Source organism: Anomaloglossus baeobatrachus, chromosome 5 (assembly GCF_048569485.1).
Source record: "Anomaloglossus baeobatrachus isolate aAnoBae1 chromosome 5, aAnoBae1.hap1, whole genome shotgun sequence".
Taxonomy (NCBI): domain Eukaryota; kingdom Metazoa; phylum Chordata; class Amphibia; order Anura; family Aromobatidae; genus Anomaloglossus; species Anomaloglossus baeobatrachus.
In genome coordinates this window covers 98177003-98197736 of record NC_134357.1, presented here as the reverse complement: position 1 = coordinate 98197736, position 20734 = coordinate 98177003, and the positions used below count along the sequence as shown (strand labels likewise).

General features: G+C 39.5%; 1 protein-coding gene across 1 annotated transcript in view; it reads right to left on the bottom strand.

The window, feature by feature from the left end:
• Positions 1–20734, bottom strand: part of PCDH15 (protocadherin related 15) — a 2365808-nt gene that overhangs the window by 447698 nt on the left and 1897376 nt on the right. Inside the window, exon 25 of the mRNA XM_075348720.1 lies at positions 6933–7042. Within this exon, the coding sequence (XP_075204835.1) occupies positions 6933–7042 (110 nt within the window). The remainder of the gene's footprint in view (positions 1–6932; positions 7043–20734) is intronic.

The window sequence follows — 20734 nt, the reverse complement described above, 5'->3', positions numbered from 1 at the left end:
AAGCTCTTAATTGGAATTTTGGACCACTCTTCTATTGCAAACTGTTCCAGGTCTCATATTTGAAGGACACCTTTTCCCAACAGAAAAGAAAAGAAAACATCTCTACACAGGTGTTCAATGGAATTTAGATTCCGATTTATTGCTGGCCACCTCAGAACTCTCCAACTCTTTGTTTCCATCCATTTCTGGGGGTTTCTTATTGTAGATTTGGAGTCATTGTCCTGCTGGACCCAAAATCTTTTGATAATCGTCATCTTGCACACGGTCAAGGCACCCAGTGCCAGAGGCAGCAATGCAACCCCAAAACATCTTTGAACCTCCAGCATATTTGACTTTAGGTATTGTGTTCCTTTTTTCGTAGGCCTCATTCTGCTTTTGGTAAAGAGTAGAATGATGTGCTTTTGCCAAAAAGCTCTATCTTAGTCTTATTCTTCCACAAGATGATTCCCTAGAAGGATTTTGGATTGTGCACAGACAGATTTTTTGGCAAACTTTAGTCTAACTTTTTTGTCTCTATGTCAAAAGCAAGTCTCCATGGGTCTCCTGCCATAGCGTTCCATTTCATTAAAATATTGATGGATAGTTTGTGCTGACACTGATGCACCCTGAGCCTATAGGACAGCTTGAATTTCTTTGGAACTTGATTGGCTCTGCTTATCTACTTTCCGGATTATCCTGCATTTTAGCCTTTCATCAATTTTTCTCTTCTGTCCACCTCCAGGGAGTTTAGCAACAGTACCATGGGTTGTAAACTTCTTGATTATGTTGCACACTGTGGATGAAGGAACATCAAGATCTCTGGAAATGGACTTGTAAGTTGTAACCTTGAGATTGCTGATACTTATTAACAATTTTGGTTCTCAAGTCCTCAGACAGTTCTCTTCCCTTCTTTCTGTTCATCATGCTTAGTGTGGCCCACACAGACACACAATGAAAAGATTGAGTCAACTTCGTTCTTTTTTATTTGGCTTTAGGTGTGATTTTCATATTGCCCACGCTTGTTACTTGCCACAGGGGAGCTTGAAAGAGCATCACATGCTTGAAACAAAATTTTGGAAAAGTGGCAATTATTTGTGTCCTCCATTTAGGAGGTTTTGCATGAACTTATAGATAGATTGCCTTTTTATTCCCATTTTTTTTTTTTGCTCCAATACATGCAAAGGAAATTAATGTGTCTAACAAGATTTTTTATAACAGCAATATTTTTCTGGCAGAAATACATTATTTTCTGGAATAATTTCAAGGGTGCCAATACTTTCGGCCATGACTGTATATACTATGAGCTTCACTTTCCAAACTAACTTAACATAATTTTTTTTTCTGGTTTGTCTTTAGAATAATGTATTCCATCTAGAACTTTAGGGAAGAAATCAGCTGTCCGGAGCTATGCTCACATTATCTAGAAGGCAATTAGAAAACCTGGTGTAGTTCAGTGACAGAAATTCTGCTATACTAGATGCTAAAATGCCTTTGAAGATTACAAGGCTAATTGCCAGGTGACACAGATCTGCACAGGAAGAGTCATTTCAAGCTTTTTTTTCTATGCAAAACAATACAAATAATAAACCTTTCAGTGTTGAATGAACCTTGGTTCACTGGGATTTCTATTCAATTAAATGTCACAACACTTCCAGAAAGAAGATGGTAACATTAATCATTTCTGGCATGTATTTGCAAACCCCGCTCTCTTTATTTTATATGTGAATGACTTTTCCCAGTTGCATATTTTCCTTCTTATCTCTTATTCTTTGCATTTTCCCTCCTCCTTTTCCCGGCTCATCTCATGGGGCTGTTTCCATTAAAGACTGACAACGCTTCCTGAGAGCACGTAGCATACATCATTCACTCTTGTTGCACACTATGAAAATATTCTGGGGGATTAATATTTTACATATACTGGAAAAATGTATTTCTAAACTGAAGTTCATTATGACACCAAGGTTAATAATAGACAACCTAACATGCCAACAAAAAAATGGAGATGCATAGCTGGCTGAGAAATCCCATCTACTCATAGAATAAATCGGGATTTTAAAAAGGTAAATTGAATTGATGAACTTGGCTTTAAAGACTCACTTTGATATCACGATCATTCTACATCAGTCAAAGAGGTCATTAGTACAGTGTTTTAATACTCCTATTCTACACACTTTTGTCCTCTACTCTACAGTGACCACGACAGATCATCATTTTATCATGACCTTGTTACAAGGTCAATATACAGTATCCATGTCAGGCTGCTAGGATTATTCAATTTGCTGTACTCATCAATTTTAAAAAAAGGTAAGCATATATGAACTGAAATTGAAAAAACACTTAATTAATATATATGTAGCAGCCTCCCATGTGCTAAGACTGTGCATTGGCTCATAGTGTTCTTGCAGTCCCATACTAGGAGCCTTATCTTCTTGGATGAAAAATAGTGAAGGATAGCTACAATGGAGCCCAATCTGAAGGTTGCATGGATCCATTAGGTGGAGATAAACATAGGTCCTTACTTTAAAAAAACAAAAAAAAACAAAAAGAAAAAAAAAAAAATATATATATATATATATATATATATATATATATATATATATATCTCTATCTATCTATATCAGTAATCAAAAATTCCTGTATACTGTAAGTCACTGTATCGATCATGAAAAATCAAAAAATCCCCAATGATGTGCAGGCTAAAACGTCAAAATAAGGGATGGTGACCAAAACAACTATACCGGTAAAATAAATTTTGTTGAACAATACATTACAACCAAGTTAAGCAAATTATTATAAAGTGTAATGATACACAAAGATATTCCCTACTAGCAGCAATTATGCAGGAATGTAAAGTGCAAAGTGAAAACACGGACCTCTTGTACTACCAAATGGGTAGGATTTTCACAGTGTAAGGTCATATTAAGCAATGTTCTAGTGCCAAATCAGCAAAGTGACATTGTGCAAACAAAACTGACCCATGTGGAAACCAGTACATTAAAAAACGTTACATGGATATATATATATATATATATAGGTAACAAATTCACTACCTTGGTAGGTGGTCCTGTGACCCTGTGCGCTGCCAACCCCGATATATGAATGTAAATATATGTATATATATATATATATATATATATATATATATCTTTCAAACTCTTCAGATGAAGCTGTCATAAAAAAAAATCTATTGTTGAAATCAGATTTTTGTGTTTCATGTATTTTTTTCATATTATTTTTGTATTACAATATTTATAAAAAATAGACTAAACATGCTTAACATAAAAACCTGATTTAAACAATAGGTTTTTCTTTAACTCCTTCATGAGCAACCAATTTTACGCTTTCCAGGGTTTTTTTCACCATTCTTGCCCGAGAGACATAACATTTGTATTTTTCAGTCAATATGGTCATGTGAGAGCTCATTTTTTGCGGAACAAGCTGTATTTTTAAAAGAAACCATGAGTTTTACTACGTAGTGTACTGGAAAACGACAACAAAATTCAAAATGGGGAAAAAATGCAAACAAAGTGCGATTTCAGTATTGTTTTTGAGATATTTTATTCACTGTGTTCCCTATGTGGTAAAACTGATGTGTCAGTTTGATGCCTGAGGTCGGGGCAAGTTCATTGACACTAAACATTCATAGGTTTACTTTTACCTAACAGAGTAAAAAAAAAATCAGAAGTTTGTCCAAAAAAAGTGGCGTACATTTTGCGCCATTTTCCACGAGTCGTAGTGTTCTAATTTTTTGGGATCTATCACTCAGTGATGACTTATTTTTTGTATCTCGAGCTGACGTTTTTAACGGTACCATTTCTGAGCTGATACTATGTTTTGATCTCCTGTTATTGCATTTAGCGCAAAATGTGTGGCAGCCAAAAAATGTAATTTTGGCATTTGTAATTTTTTTACCGCTACGCCGTTTAGCGATCAGATGAATTGATGTTATATTTTCATAGATCGGGCTATAGATTTCTGAACCCGGCAATACCAAACTTGTGTATATATTTTTTTTATTTTACTAGCTCTCCTAGGGGACCATATCAATCAGCAGTCTGATCGCTTATTTTTTTCTCCTGATCAGAGCAGCATCGCTCAGACTAGGACAAATGATCATCTCTTGTAACAAGCAGCACTCGGCTGTTTCTTACAGGACTTGAGTCATGTGAGCATAAGAGTCATCACATAACCCTGTGCTACCATGACAGCAACTAGATCCACGTGATCACAGCACAAGACTTCCGGTATCGGCCTGTGAGTACATATGTACCGATATCGCCATTAATATGGTGCTGTCACATCTTGACAGTGCCATTTTAGGTGTTAAAAGGCACGGGCACATAGCTATTCCGCTCATGCTTAGCAGGCACACATATAAGCTGTATAAATCAGCTGATATGTGCGCTGATAGCAGCAGGCTGCTTTCAGCAGCCCACGAGGATTAAAACTATGACCGCTAGGATATAATATTACTGCCCGCGGTCGTTAACGGGTTAATAATAGTTTTTATTTAAAGTGGACTAACTACCAAGATTGTCATATATAAACTAAAGCCAGTGCTATACTGGCACTATCATGCTGATTCTAAATATACCTATAGTTGTGAGATCAGATGTATACTTTCTGAAATGTAGGCAAATATAGTTTGGGAAATGCACTGTTATTTGATAATAGTTATTCCTGCCCCTGTATTCTTGCCTGTGCTTTCTCCCTACTCCCTACCCCTGTATTAACAGAGACAAGAGGGAGGAAGGACAGGCAGGCAGACAGGGGCGGGAATAACCAGCAAAACCCAACCCACCTATTAGATATTCCGTTGCACCTATCAATCAAAAGTGCATTTCACTAATTTTACTTGCCTGTTTTTCAGAAAGTATACATCCGATCTCACAACTAAAGGTATGTATAGAATCAGCATTATAGCCCCAGTATAACACTGGCTTTAGTTTACACAGGAAAATCCTGGTGGTTGGTCCTCTTTAACTTCTTCACGGCTTTGGACATACTGGTATGTCCAAGGTTGTTTCCCTGCCATTGATGCAGGTTTGCACAAGGAGCTTGCATCTTTCCCTGCAAATGTCAGCTGATATGATCAGCTGACATGTGCCTTTAACAGCTGCAGTGCAATCGGCATTCCACCCACTGTTGTTAACCAGTTAAATCCCGCTGTGAATCTTAAGCGGGCTTTACACGCTACAGTATATCTAACGATGTGTCGGTGGTGTCACGTCGTAAGTGACGCACAACTGGCATCGTTAGTGTTGTTGTAGCGTGTGAAGCCTACGTGTGATTGCGATTGTACGAAAAACCATTGATCACATACACATCGTTCATTTACTAAAAATTGCACGTCCGGTTATTCAATGTTTCCGTGGCAGCACACATCGCTCTGTGTGACACCTCGGGAATGATGAACACATCTTACCTGTGTCCTGCCGGAAATGCTGAAGGAAGGAGGTGGGCGGAATGTTTACGTCCCGCTCATCTCCGCCCCTCCGCTTCTATTGGGCGGCCGCTGTGTGACGTCGCTGTGACGCCGAACGTCCCTCCCCCTTCAGGAAGTGGATGTTCGTCGCCCACAGTGAGGTCGTATAGAAGGTAAGTACGTGTGACGGAATTTAATTGTTTGTGTGACACGGGCAACAAATTGAATGTGCCGCACATACGATGGGGGCGTGTCACTTCGCATACAAGATCACATGTGAAATTGTAAGGTGTGAAGCAGCCTTAAGATAGTGGGATTTCACGGGCGCTGGTGGGTGTGCGCCATTCTCTGCTCCAATCGGTGACCTTGTAATGCGATCACAGGGTGCCGATGGTTTGTCATGACAGCCAGGGGTCAGCTGATGACCCCTGTGTCTGTCAAAATGTAGTTCTTTTAAAAGCTGGCAGCGAGCGGCGTTCATAGGAAGTCAGCATTTCTGCTATACAGAGCAGTGCTGATGATAAAGCACCGCTCTGTACAACACAGGGAATGAAATGATCACAGCTTCAAGTGCCCTAAGGAGACACGCAATTACAATAAAATGTGAGAAAGGTTTTTAAAATATTAAATTTTTATTTTAAAAAAAAGTTTAAGTCACCCACCTTTTGCCAGATTGAAAATAAACCAATAATAAAAAAGTACAAATATTTGGTAGCACTTATGTATGATAAACATATCATATCAACATATAAAATAAATTAATCTGATTGGCAAACAGTGTAATACAAAAAAAAAAAAAAAAACAGAATTATGTTTTTTTGCTCACCGCAACATTACAATAAAATGTAAAAGGAAATTATAAAGACATCACATCTACCCAAAAATTGTTTCAGTAAAATCATCAGCTCAGAGTGCAAAAAAATAAGCCATCACACAGTCCAAGATCCCGAAAAATGAAAATGTTACAGGTCTCAGAAAATGAGGCCAAGGCAGCATTAAAAATTATTTTTACAAAGGTCTGAATTTTTTTTTACCGATTAAATAAAATAAAAATCATATATATTTGGTATCTACATACTGTACTCATACTGAATCATACTGTCAAGTCAGTTTTACCATATAGTGAGCATGGAAAATAAAAAAACAGAAAAGCAATTGTGGATTTTTTTGCAATTTCACCACACATTGAATTATTTACCGCTTACTAGTACACTATATGGTAAAATTAATGGTTACATTCAAAAGTACAACTCATTCCACAAAAAACAAGCCCTCAAATGGCTATATTAAGAGAAAAATAAAAATGTTATGGCTCTTGGAAGAAAGGGGTAACAAAGAATGGGAAAAAATTGGTGAAGGGGTTAAACATTTAATTGAAGGATGTTATAGAACATAACAAAATTATATGATGGGTCTATATTGTAATTGTTGGTATGATCGCTAACGCACCCCAAAAAATAGAAATGACTGTAACAAACAAAACAAGTTTTCCAAAACACAGCAAATAATAATAATAATAATATCTTACCTTGATCGTTCCCTGAGACGATAGAGTACACAATAGTCTGATTTAAGGCGGCAGCCGTAACCACAGTCACTGTAGTGCCGATTGGGGCAGATTCACTCACTGGGGGCGGCCTAAAAAATACATAATACAAAATACATGTCATTCTTCTGTTGTAAGTTTCATCTACAAAGGATGCCATTAATATTATCTCAGTGTTAAAACATTTTCATATATAATATAATAGTAAGTGCCACATTCATGTCCTGCAATACATGTGTTAAAATAAAGATAATGTGGCCAACTCTGTTAAGTCATTCTGCAACCAGAAAGTACGGTATAATGCCTCACTCACATGGGCATATAAATCGGACGAGTGCAGTCTGAGAAAAGTGGGATTATTTTTAAATCCGTTTGGTATGCCGTGAGTGCTATGTGAGTGTGGATTTTGTTTTCTTGCCTAGCATCCATCTGCCATGCGTTTTTCCTCAACAGCTATATTCTATAATCATTTCCAGGACCACATACAGTGTCCTATGCTACAGAATGGTAATGTATCCATAAAAAAAGACAGCCTGCGGTGCGGATGGTCCATGTGCCGTTTTTTTTATCACACTCACAGGCTCACAATGGCGACTCTAGGCCATTTTACGCGACCATACACAGATTAATGACGTTTTCTTCCTCAGATCAGTATGGACTCATTGTTTAATTTTACATTTTTTATTTGATTGCTCTAGGCGTATTTAAGACAACAAAACCTTAGGAAGGGCACCACCCAATGGGATCTCCAGGTATATGGAAGAGAATATGCAAAAAAGAAGAAAGATATACCAAAAAAAGGGATCACCAATGCAATCAAAATAAGTGAAAAACAAGATTTTTTATTATTATTGAAACACTGTGGACATATCACGGCTCCAGGGACAGGCAGGAGCACACAAACAATTAAAAACAAAAAGCCCAAAGAGGCATAAATCCCCAACACGCCAGCCTCCAATATGTTAGAACAATAATATAAAGTACCCCTCACAGAAAATAAGAGTAGACAATCTCCACAGATGGTAATGTATGAGTAACACGCTTCAGGGCAAGGCAGATTTAGATCAAGGATAAACATGCATAAATATGCAAAAAATAAATATTATAGGCCATATATCAACAGATATTGATGTAAAATAGAATAGACCCTGATAAATCCTTCTAGGCACAGCCAGTGATGTGTCAGAGGTTTACTATATCCATAAATAGTTAGGATGACCACAAAGGGCTAGCTGGTAAAACCCGTGGAGCATAAAGCACACCATAGGTTCTGGATGTGCTGGTAATACACTGTTCGATTGCAAGTGTATACCTGACGTACCCCTCACAGAAAATAAGAGTAGACAATCTCCACAAATGGCAATATAGAGGTAGTACGCTTCAGAGCAAGGCAGATTTAGATCAAAGATAAATATACATGAATATGCAGAAAATACCGAAAATACATATTGTAAGCCATATATCAACAGGTATTGATATGAAATAAGATAGACCCTGATAAGTCCTTTTAGGTACAGCCAGTGATGTGTCAGAGGTTTACTATATCAATATACACTGGTCAAGCTATGGTGTGATGGCAGACCTAAGTCACAGGCCCCTGGTGATAAGTAAGCGATCACCTAAAGTGCATTAGGAAGTTTAGGTAGTAGACTAAGATAATGCAAAGTCTGGATCAGGAGTATGGATAGCCTGGACGGTCATCCAGATAGGTAACAAGACCATACTCACACCTGACAGACTCACAGCGATACCAGGGAGAGGGAGGAGGGTAGGTACAGAGAGGGGAGGCGAACGGCGTGTGTCCCCACGCGTATCGCCACTAAACGTGTGGCTTCCTCAGGGGAGAGAACATGTCAGGCGTATTTATACGCAGATATGAGCAAACCCTTAAAAATAAAAAACTAAGAATCTTGATATTTTCACACTTATCACTTGGGTTTTTTTTTAAACTTTAAGTTCCAATTGTGTTTCTGAAAACAACAATGTGCATAGCAACAATAGTCAGAATCCAACTATCTCTTAAGTGTCTAATGAGAGAGTGCAAAGGTCATGGTGATGAGAGGGGTCAGCAGTCACATCACTTATTGGTTTTCAGGGGGGGGTTTATAAGCTGTGAATAAAAGTGTTACCTGTCACTGAAATCCTCCCTGTGATAACAAGGAACCCAACTGAAAACTTTCTGAAAGAACAGGAAGTATGAGTCTAAAATAGCCCCGAGTGACCAATGGTAAAATTATAAGATTACTCATTTTAATAAATCATAAAATGGAAAAAAAAAACCTTGAAAAACTTTTTTTAAAAATACATATAACACAATACATGATTTTTCGATTATAGCTTCCATTAACTGGTTTCTACTATATTTTATCAGAGCAGCCTACATCAAAGAGATAGATACTAAACTGACAGTCCATGCAGCTGTGATACGGCCTTGGAGAGAGAGATCACGTCCGGTAATTCTCTTTCCTTTATTTTATGGGAGTGAAAACTTTCACAGGATTTCCCCCTCTAGATTAAGTGCATTGTGCAAACATGGGAAGGACTAGCCTAAAGGGTGCTTTACACGCTGCGATATCGCTAGCGATTGCTAGCGATGTCGAGCACGTTAGCACCCACCCTCGTCGTTCGCACGACATTTAATGCTCACTGCCATACCAAACATTATCGCTAAGGCAGCGTCACACGCACATACCTTGTCAGCGACATCGTTGTGACCGCCGAACAATCCCTCCCTGAAAGGGAGGTGCGTTTGGCGTCATAGTGACGTCACTGCGGCGTCACTAAGCGGTCGGCCAATAGAAACGGAGGGGCAGAGATGAGCGGGATGTAACATCCCGCCCACCTTCTTCCTTCCGCATTGCCGGTGGACGTAGGTAAAGAGATGTTCGTTGTTCCTGCGGTGTCACACATAGCGATGTGTGGTGCCGCAGGAACGACGAATAACATCGTACCGGTGGCAGCAACGATATTAAGGAAAGGAGCGACGTGTCAATGATCACCGATTTTGAATGATTTTTCGATCGTTGATCGTTGCTCCTTTGTGTCACATGCTGCGATGTCGCTACCAGCGCCAGATGTGCGTTATTACCCCGACGATATATCGGTAGCAATGTCGCAGTGTGTAAAGCCCCCTTAAGTATCAGGAAAAGTAAGTGGAAGGGTAAACGATACCTGTCAATTCTCATGGATCCTACAAAGAATTCTAACAAAAAGGGAAGACTTCTTAGTGTCTCAAAAAAGTTTGTTAATAACTTGGGTGCAGCCAAAGCCTCTGGAAACCTATTTGGAGGTAGCTTCTTCAATAAAATATGTGTGCATGATACCCAGATGCTGCATCTGCCTCCATCAACATCTTGATGACTATAATAGTCATCAGGTATTCTAAACTAATATTAGGCTATCTAGCATATTGAATAAACATTAAAACTATACTTAGTATTGTACTCCTTGCTTATCTTCATTGTCAGAACATATTATACAGTTTTAAATAATGACAATTAAAGATGCCTGTCAAACTCTTGAGCTGAAAAAAATGTGTATCAATAATATGATAAATGAAAAAATCATTATATACTGTATCCATGATGCCATAAGAAACAGAATTAACAATACTTTAAAAGTATCATCTGTGTCCATTCAGCACCGGCTTCCTTCTACCCACCTTTGGATAAATCGGGCAATAAACAGGAAGTGAGTGCAGCTGAACTGCTCACTTCCTGTTGATTAACTCTTTTGATAAGAAGGCAGGGAAACAGAAGTTGGCGCTGATTGGACAAAAGATTCACAACCCCCTGTGAGCCCAACACCATGAGCCCGTACACTGCTGGAATGGCGCTCGCACGGGAGGTGAGTACATTCTTTATTATATTACTTGAGGGACACAGGGAATCGGAAGTTGACATCCTAATAGTGGACAACCCCTTTAATCTATTGGTCCCATTATTTAATATACTTTATATAACTTTTGGGCTGGTCCTTACCATTGTGCAAACTATGTAGTTATTCTAAAGAGGGAAATCCTATTAATACCCATTGTATTGGTCCTATAGTAATGCACCTCCCAAATCTGAACCCTTACAGGTTTATATCAAGATATTTTACCTGTAAGTTATATCTATGCAATCTCCATATCTTAAACTGTGATTGCCTCTGGTAAAGACATCAGCATTGTCAAATGACTTTTACATTGAGTTTGGTTATAAATTGATTAGGGTTAATTCTGCATCCAGTTCTTATGAATATTTCCAGGCTGACTGCACAACAATAAACCTCAATATTCCCAAACACACAAATTGAGACAGGAGCTTCTGTTGATTTGGCAGTAATACAAGCATCATGCCTCTAAGTGTTCATGCAAGGGAGGCTAACCTGAGGGCTAATTCTCCAAAGAAATACTGACTTTTCATTAGGGTAGAATAAAGTACAATTTATCCTGATGATGAGATATAATAAACACACATAGTTATCTAACACCGCAAAGCACATATTTGGCGTCATCTGTCACTGTATAATTAAATGGACTCCACTCTCTACCTGTCTTTTTATATGAAGCCGCTACAACTAAGCAAATTATGACCAGCATTGTACAGATACTGGAGAAACATATTTTATCACAATGAGACATTAAATGTTCCCAAGCAGAGCATAAAATCAAATCTGCCATACATGTGTCGCTACAATGTAGCTGCTGAATGCTAAACTGTGTTTGCATAATAATCTTGTGATGGAGAAGAATGTCTTATTGTTAAGTAATATTCAAAGCTGAACAATCTACTAATTCCAAGATTTTTCCAACAATTTCTATTATATTTTCTTGCACTGATTTAAACACAGTTTACGCTTCATTTTTTTATGCCTGTGAGTATCTGAAATAAACTAGCAAGCGTTGCATCTTGTACATAGGTCCAGGCTTATTTATAAGCATAATATGCTTTAAAGATTAATCATATTTTTTTTATTTTTTTTTTTTATTTGAAAATAAGACACTTTCAGTATATCATATTAGAGAATCTGCTTCTTTCTCCTCTTGGACTAATATTCATTCTAAAAAATTCTCAATTCTTGCCTAAAAATCTATGTTTTTTTTATAACAGATTTTCCTATTACTGAGATTGGAGATCCCCACTTTTTCCTCAGGAAAATCCACCAATCAATTGGTGGATTTTCCTGAGGAAGAAGAGGGGATATGTCTTTGGAAAGCGTAGAATAAACCACCCACATTGCTTTATTGCTTGGAGTGATTCTTTGTACATCAGCGCGGAGTACACTACAATTATCCTGTTTTTGTTTTGCTTCTGCCTTTGGCACGTGGGATCGGCTGCAGCTGTTATACGTTTCTATATTGGTTGTGAGACACACAACTAATCCAGGTGAGCGGTTTTCCTCTAAAGTCACCATATTATAAATTGGTAAGACCCTATTGCACTCCTTATATCCACAGCTTGTTCCTGAGATTGGAGATGACAGTTGGTGCTCAAAGTTCTACAGAAAACTACAATATAGCTGTGGTTTCAGAACTTGCAGCAGAATATCTAGGACTGCTACTAGCAACATCCTTCCTGCTTCCCCCTTCACAGTTAAAAAAAAAATTCAAAAGCACCAATCAGCCGTCATCTCTAATCTCCATAATGAGAAATTCTGTCGTTAACGTGGTTGGCCACTATTTTAACATTCATTGCCTATCCTTAAGTTAGGTCATCAATGTCTTATCGGTCATGGTTCAACATCCGGCACTCCTGCCGATCAGCTATTGTCAGTTCTGACGGTTGCAGCAGGTGGCCAGAAATGTTCAATTCCGAAGCTGCCCCGTCTTCTCATAGTGGCCCTGGCCGGGTACGGCACATCCACCTCAAATACAAAATAATTATGAATATTTATCCCCAATAATTACAGCCAAATATATATATATATATATATATATATATATATATATATATATATATATATATATATATATGTATATGTATATATATATAGATATACACACGAGTATATATATATATATATATATATATATATATATATATACAGTATATGCAGTATATATTGATTTTCCAAGAAGCACAATTTTTTATCTTCCCCTTGTGTCTTAGTTTTCATACTTACTGACATAGATTTTTTTCTTTACATATTTTATTGATGCCAAGTTTATCCCTTTATATATAGTATTTAATCAATACATAATGTAAATTAAATTTAAATTAATATTATTTTTTACTTCATCCATAAAAATACAATAAAACCATATGTCGGTGGATATGTTTGCCCATCAGTTCACCATTACCCCCTTATATACTGCCATACCACAAATATTCTTTTAAGTCAATAATATTTATTTTCCTCCTACCTGTGTATTTGCCTAACTGTAAACCATTTTTTCATATATATAATGAACCCTTTTCTTGTATCAAAATATGTATGTATATTCTATCTTCCTCAAATTCTAATTTCTCCCGTTTTCCATTTTTTACTTCTTTTCTTCCTCTTAATACAAGAACACGGCACTGAAAAGGCAGCCTCTATGCGTGGTTTCCATGCATACATCAGCACTGACTTGAAGTTACTCTCAGTGGCTAGGGAAAAACAATCCAGCCCACCACAATTGCAAGTCTACTTTCATATGGATCTCGGATATGAGCACCAACACAGCCAGGAAAATGGGAATAATAAAATATGAAGTCTGGCTCAGCAAATGATTCTTCTTTATTGGTCACAGTTCAGATACAGGATATCGAGATTAAGGGCGGCATTGCACGTTGCAACATTGCATGTGCGATGTCGATGGGGTCAAATCGAAAGTGACGCACATCCGGCGTCGCAGTCGATATCGCAACGTGTAAAACCTTTCTGATATGATGAACGAGCGCAAAAGCGTCGTTATCGTATCATCGCTGCAGTCTCCGATATTTCCATAATGCCGGTGCAGCGACAGGTGCGATGTTGTTCCTCGCTCCTGCGGCAGCACACATCTCTGTGTATGAAGCCGCAGGAGGGAGGAACATCACCTTACCTGCCGCCGGCTGCAATGAGAAGGACGGAGGTGGGCGGGATGTTTACATCCTGCTCATCTCCGCCCCTCCACTTCAATTGGCCGCCTGCCGTGTGACGTCGCTGTGATGCTGCACGACCCGCCCCCTTAGGAAGGAGGCGGGTCGCCGGCCAGAGGGACGTCGCACGGCAGGTATGTGCGTGTGAAACTGCCGTAGCGATAATAATCGCTACGGCAGCTTTCACTAGATATTGCACGTGCGACGGGGGTGGGACTATCGCTGCAGCATCGGTAACACATTGTTACCGATGTCGCAGCGTGCAAAGCCCGCCTAAGACAGGCATGATGACTATGGATGCATGCACACCTGAAATGGAGGGGTTAATAACAGCTCTCAGCTTCAACTAAGCCCTAGATTAGTAATGGGATGCATCTATGAGACCTCCTTATACTAATCTGCAAGTGAAAAAAATAAACACAAACACCGAAAGAATCCTATATTTTAAACAAATAAACCCACCCTCTTTCACCCCTTTATTAACCGCACACGAGGTCCCACGATGAGTCTTTCTCTACTACATTTGACGTTATAGTGCGTGGGCATAGAACATGACTGCCACCTGTGAGCTACAGATAGAGAATGAGCTGCAGCGATGAGCGGTCACGTCACTCAGGTTATTTGCGGTAACAGCTGGAGTGTCCCACGGTCCTCCACTGGTGTTTGGGTTTATTTCACTCTTTGATAACTAAAGGACGCTTTACACGCTGCGATATCGGTACTGATATCGCTAGCGTGTGTACCCGCCCCCATCGTTTGTGCGACACGGGCAAATCGCTGCCCGTGGTTCACAAAATCACGCGGATCTGTCTTACTACTTACTTGCCTAGCGACGTCGCTGTGACCGGCAAACCGCCTCCTTTCTAAGGGGGTGGTTCTTTCGGCGTCATAGTGGCATCACTAAGCGACCGCCCAATAGAAGCGGAGGGATGGAGATGAGCGGGACGTAACATCCCGCCCACCTCCTTCCTTCTGCATTGCCGGCGGCCACAGGTAAAGTGAGGTTCCTCGTTCCTGCGGTGTCACACGTAGCGATGTGTGCTGCCTCAGGAATGACAAACTACATCGTCCAAGCATCAGCAACGATAATTGGGAGGAGGGGGGGATGTCACCGATGACTTAAAGCGGCCGGATTTGCGTCACAAATTCCGTGACCCCAACGAGATAGCTTTAGCGATGTTGTAGCATGTAAAGCGGCCTTTAGAACCAGCTTCTGTCCCCACCACTCAACTGAAACCTGCACTAGCAATAGTTTCTAATAACCTAACCTTTCCTGAATGGCCTCATATCTCACTAACTGCTACTTTAGCATACCCCATTCCCTTACTATATCCTCATCTTCTTCTTTGGTGGGGATGCCAGCTGGGATCACAACTTTTCTCCATCTATAACTTTGGCCTGGCACAACTCCAAAAGTACCGTGGTCTGAAGTACCAACTCTATCAACCTCTCTGTCTCAGATGTCACTTTTCTGCGGTCCATAATCCCATAAGCTTTATCATCCTTATCCTCTTTCTCAACATGCTTTCAAAAACTCAAAATGTACAAAACATCTCATCATATTACCTCTTCTCACTGAACTCCCCTACCTGATCTATTACAATAAATGACATTAAGCATTCCCATTTTTCACAAATCCACTTCCACGACTCTTCTTTGTCCTTCACACTACACATTCAAGCCCGTACTAATTGCCACATCTAGTTCAAAAATATTAACAAAATCTGTTCTTTCCTCAGCTCTTAATCATCAAAAATGTTTATGCATGTGTAGCACCCCTGCAGAACCAGGTGCCAGAAAATATGAACGTGGAAACCCAAACCTCAGAATATTTATGCCAGTCAACACACCAGCACCCTCAGGCCACATACACAACCCCAACACCAGACTGGGAGACTGCCTAGCAACAGGTAAAAGGGATGGGCACTGATTGGATAGCTGCCACCCAATCTGTAGGGGGGGACCCAACGAGAGGGAGGAGCCATTGGTCAGTTGGGAAGTTGGCGGGAGGAAGTGTTGATTAGTCGAAGAGGACGTTGAGGAGTGTAGAGGAGTTTTGAGGAGAGAGAAGGAGTTGAGAGTGAAGGTACAGAAAGACCTGAAGTAATAATGGAGTGCCGTAATAGGAGTGAGGGACTGTGGAGTATGGAACCAGGACTCCAGAGACCGTGGGTTACCTGTGGAAGTGGAATACTCCAGGAACCGCGGGGCACCTGTGGAAGTCTGGAACCAAGGCTCACAGGACTCAGTACAAGGCGGGGTGCAGACCTTAGGACAGCGGGACACTTTATGGTCAACTGTTAATTCTGCCAGGTGATGGGATTTCCAAAATCCCTCACCAACCAAAGAGTCTGAAGCATCAGCAGTAAGGATGGGACCGGGGACTGAACCCCTTAAATAGTCCAGGCTGCCTGCAATAGGACCAAGAATAAAGAGATGGGACTCCCAAGTAGCTCTAGGCCACCGGAGTATACACGGAGGACATCCGACCCAGGTCACAACTGGCATGGAGAACAAGGGGAGCGGGAACACCTGTAACTGGCACCAGCAGGTCCAGGTACCAGGCCACTAAAGGCAAGATGAAACCGCAATGCCGGTGTGGACTCTTTCCTTGGCACATATCCTGACTGTCCCCTATCATTGCCCTTTCACCAACCACTGCTGGGACCTGTCCCTGCTTGTGGAGGGCCCAAAACACCTAAGCTGCACTACTCCATCAGCCCCAGTTGGACCCTGCAGCGGCGGCCCCAATAACCTGGCCACGCACCCCAAGTGGCATAGTCAAAATACTCTTTATTTTTATTTCTCCCTTTCCCTTTTATTTTTACCCTTTGTATTCAGACCGACTCCAAGGGTCACGAGACTGGGCATCGGTCGCGACAACGACTGATCCCCCCTTGCGCACAGCGCACCCGGGATCGAGTACCCCACAGCCCTGGGGCGTCACACATGCTTACATCTTTCACCATAACTATTGAAATATCCTTTTCTGTGCCCATTTAACACTCTTGCAAACTTTCCAGTCCTTCCTTAACTCCAATGACTGATGAATCTACCTCTCCTCTTTATACTCCTCTGTCTCCGTCCTTGATCAATTCTTTCTCTGGCATCCAACTCTCCCAGAAAAAAAACGGTTTTAAGTACTAAAAATTGACTTACATTCAGTATATTCCTCAACCAACCAGCTCCAAGTCTATTGCTGAGCATCTCCCATCCCCTGGATTTCAGTGTGTCAGGATGTGCACATGTATTCCACAACTGAAAGCTTCAAACAAAACCTGAAAACTTGGATCAAAAGAACTATGGTCTTTAATTATTTCATGTTATTTATGGTAAATAAGCAGTTCATACTCTTGAAAATATATGAATGATGAAAATTTGAGAAATGCTGATTGTATGAAAAGGTACAGTGGAATTTCCATTATATTCCTTTTTATTTGGTCACTAATTATATTGTTTTGGTACTAGTAGATTTGCCAAATACTCTGAAAATCAAAAAGGTGTCCCCTTTTTTGGGACCACCCACTTGCTCTAAATGAGTTAGCAAGTCTTTATATAAGTATTTAAAGGAACAGTGAAATAGTAGGTATGTGAAAACTATGATTAGTTGAAGAATTATATAAATCCACTGACACTCTAAAAATCTTGATTGTCTGTAGCAGTTGTGTGCAGAACCTCAAGTGTATTCTATGGGTTCCATCTTCAGCTTTTCACCTCTGCCTCCTCCTTGTAAGAGTGTTGAAAAAACTATCAATCACAAGCAGAAGGCAAGGGAGAAGGCCTAAATCTGTATCTTATATGATACATGGATATTGTGCAGTGTGAGTCAAGGGGCAACATTTTTCTGCCACTAAGCTATCACTGTTTACTAGGGAAATGTGTTGAAACTTTGCCAAACACTGGAGGAGTGTACAATATAAAAATAAACTAATCAACAAATCAAATTAATTGTCACGGATTTTAAAACCTACTTAAGTTTTTTTGATATTACATCTCAGCTTCATTCAATTAAATTCTTGTGTATTTTGGTCATGTGTGTTTCACAGATTGCTTACATTAAAAGCAGAATGACCATTGATTCAAGGAAAGGAATTGTGCTCAATAATTATCAATGTCATGCATATGTTTAACCGGTCAAATGCACAATTATAGTGTTTTGAGTGGTTCAATATGTTTTAAACCAAAATGACTGAATATAACTTAGCAAAATAGAGCATTGATTTGCATGGATCCTATGTTTGTTGAAATATAATAAATAAAAAAAAGACTATATAAATCACGAAACAAATGTTCCCTTATTATTCATTATTGTAAATGCATGCTATAAAATACGTGCTGCAGGATTGATTGAATCTTAAGCCATGGAGGAATCTAGTAACTGGCTTTATTGGCAAGCCTAGTAAATGATATTGACAGTCACCCCGGTCAATATCAATCATTCACTTTTACAGGTTCATCCATGAAAAGATCTGTAATGTTATAGGATTGGCCTATTATGGACTATGAAACATTTTACTGTCTCGGTGTATCTGTTTGATACATTCACCAAACAAACTAATGTTTGTCAATTTCCATAAATTGAAGCAAAATAATTTTTGAAGGTCAATCTATCTTATTTCTATGCAGATGTGTCTATGTTGTTTGTTGGGTCATCTCATATTTAACATATGACTGGAATAAAAATAGGAACAATCATTTTAACCATTTACATGAAAACTAAGGACAATTTCCTACTAAAATCTAGTGTATTATTTATCCATACCCAAATAATTGACTGTTTATTTATTAAATTTATCGTAATTCAGAATTTCAAAATGGAATTTGAAAAATTAGCCTTTTATTCTACGCTGTCAGTTATACGCTATAATAAAGTCATATAACACCTTTAAATCAATGAAAACTGATGATAAGAATAGTTAAGAGAGTGTGAATACTTTTTAGGTCTTTATAATGGGAAGACTGACATTGACTACTAAGGCATTTAATTGATTATGTGCTAATTGTTCAGGCATGACTAATTCTTTAACTATGTAGAAAAACTGGTGTGCATTGGGAATACCAAGATTCTGATACAATACAGTATGCCTACTGGTAATTATATATTAAAGATGTTGTGGAATTACTGCACAATAATAAGTGGCAAATTATGTCATTTTATCACAGAGCACAGACTTCACCCAAAAATGATAAATATATATGTGTGTATGTTTAATTAAACTTGGGGTTATTTTTAAATGAAGGGTTAACAATGCCAATATGTGATTTAATTACCATTTACAAATATGTCAATAAATAGTATGAAAATGTTCCTAATGATTGTCTTGCGAAGATATAGAGTGATGCCCTGCAACAGTGGTGGCCTGAAAGGTTCTGGCATACTGTTGAAGTTGAAAAGAAATAATTCTAAATCTTGCCTCATTGGCGCATTTGTGAGAGTAGCTGCTGTAGTCATATTGCTAGGATTGTAAAGGAGTGAAACATTGTGTGTCAAATCTGCATTAGGCTGAGGTCACACTTGCAAGAGATTCGTGCAAGTCTCGCATCGGTATCACCCAGGACGGGCGCACACTCTCCTGATAGCAGCGGGTCGGCTGCATGTATCTCTATGCAGCTGAGATGCTCCTCTCCAGAGAGTGTGCGGCCGTGCTAGGTGATGCGATGCGAGACTCGTGCGAGTCGCTCACAAGTGTGTCTCAGGCCTCACTGTGAGATTGTGATGCAGAAACAAAGTGATGTGCCACTTCATGTAACCATAAAGCTTAAAGCACCACTTCAGTATTTTTATATATTTCACGACTGGTGTAGTACTTTAAATCTCAGTTCGCTGCCTTTGATGTTATATTCACCCTCTGGCATCTTCATCTGTTTTCACTGTTTTTTGGTCTCCGTCAGTTTGTAACCTGCTGGCTGCTCCACTGTTTCATGGAGAGAGATGGAGGTCACAACTCAATACAACCTCTTTCTGGCTTTCATAAACTTGTATTGAGAGCTTGTGATGTAACTTTTAACTTCTGGTCAGTCAGAAGTTACATTCATAAGATAGCACCATGGAACTGAATTGACACCAAAAAGGATGAAAACAGGATCAGGAGACTTAGGTTTAAAGCACCACTCCAGTGCTGAAAAGAATTCAAACTCTGGAGTGGGGCTTTAAGCTTCTGTCAAAGTTAGCTGTGATAAATATTAATTATTGTCCCTGCTGTGTGTTATTATTATTATTATTCCACTTTTAAAACTGCAGCAAATTAAATATTATTTTACCTATAATGACCTCTTCTTCTGTGTTGATGACTTTCACCATAACAAATCTCAGGTCACTGCCACAGGCACACAAAAAGCAGTATAGATAGTGTAAGGGTAGGAGAAAAGCACGTAGTATGTTTATCACTGCTGTTGAGTAGAGATAAGAGAAGCCATGAAGGTTTGGTTCAGCAGGTTTAAGGCCTCGTCACACACAACGAGATCGCTAACGAGATCGCTAACGAAATCGTTGCTGTGTCACTGTTTCGTGATGTAGCAGCGATCTCGTTATGTGTGACACCTACCAGTGATCAGGCCCCTGCTGTGAGATCGCCAGTCATTGCTGAATGGTTGGGACCATTTTCATCAAAGGCGATTACTGCTGGGCAGGACGCATCGCTATGTTTGACGCCTACCAACGACTTTCTAAAGCTGGGTTTACACACTGCAACATCGCAAAGGACATCGCTGTAACGTCACCGGTTTGGTGACGCAATA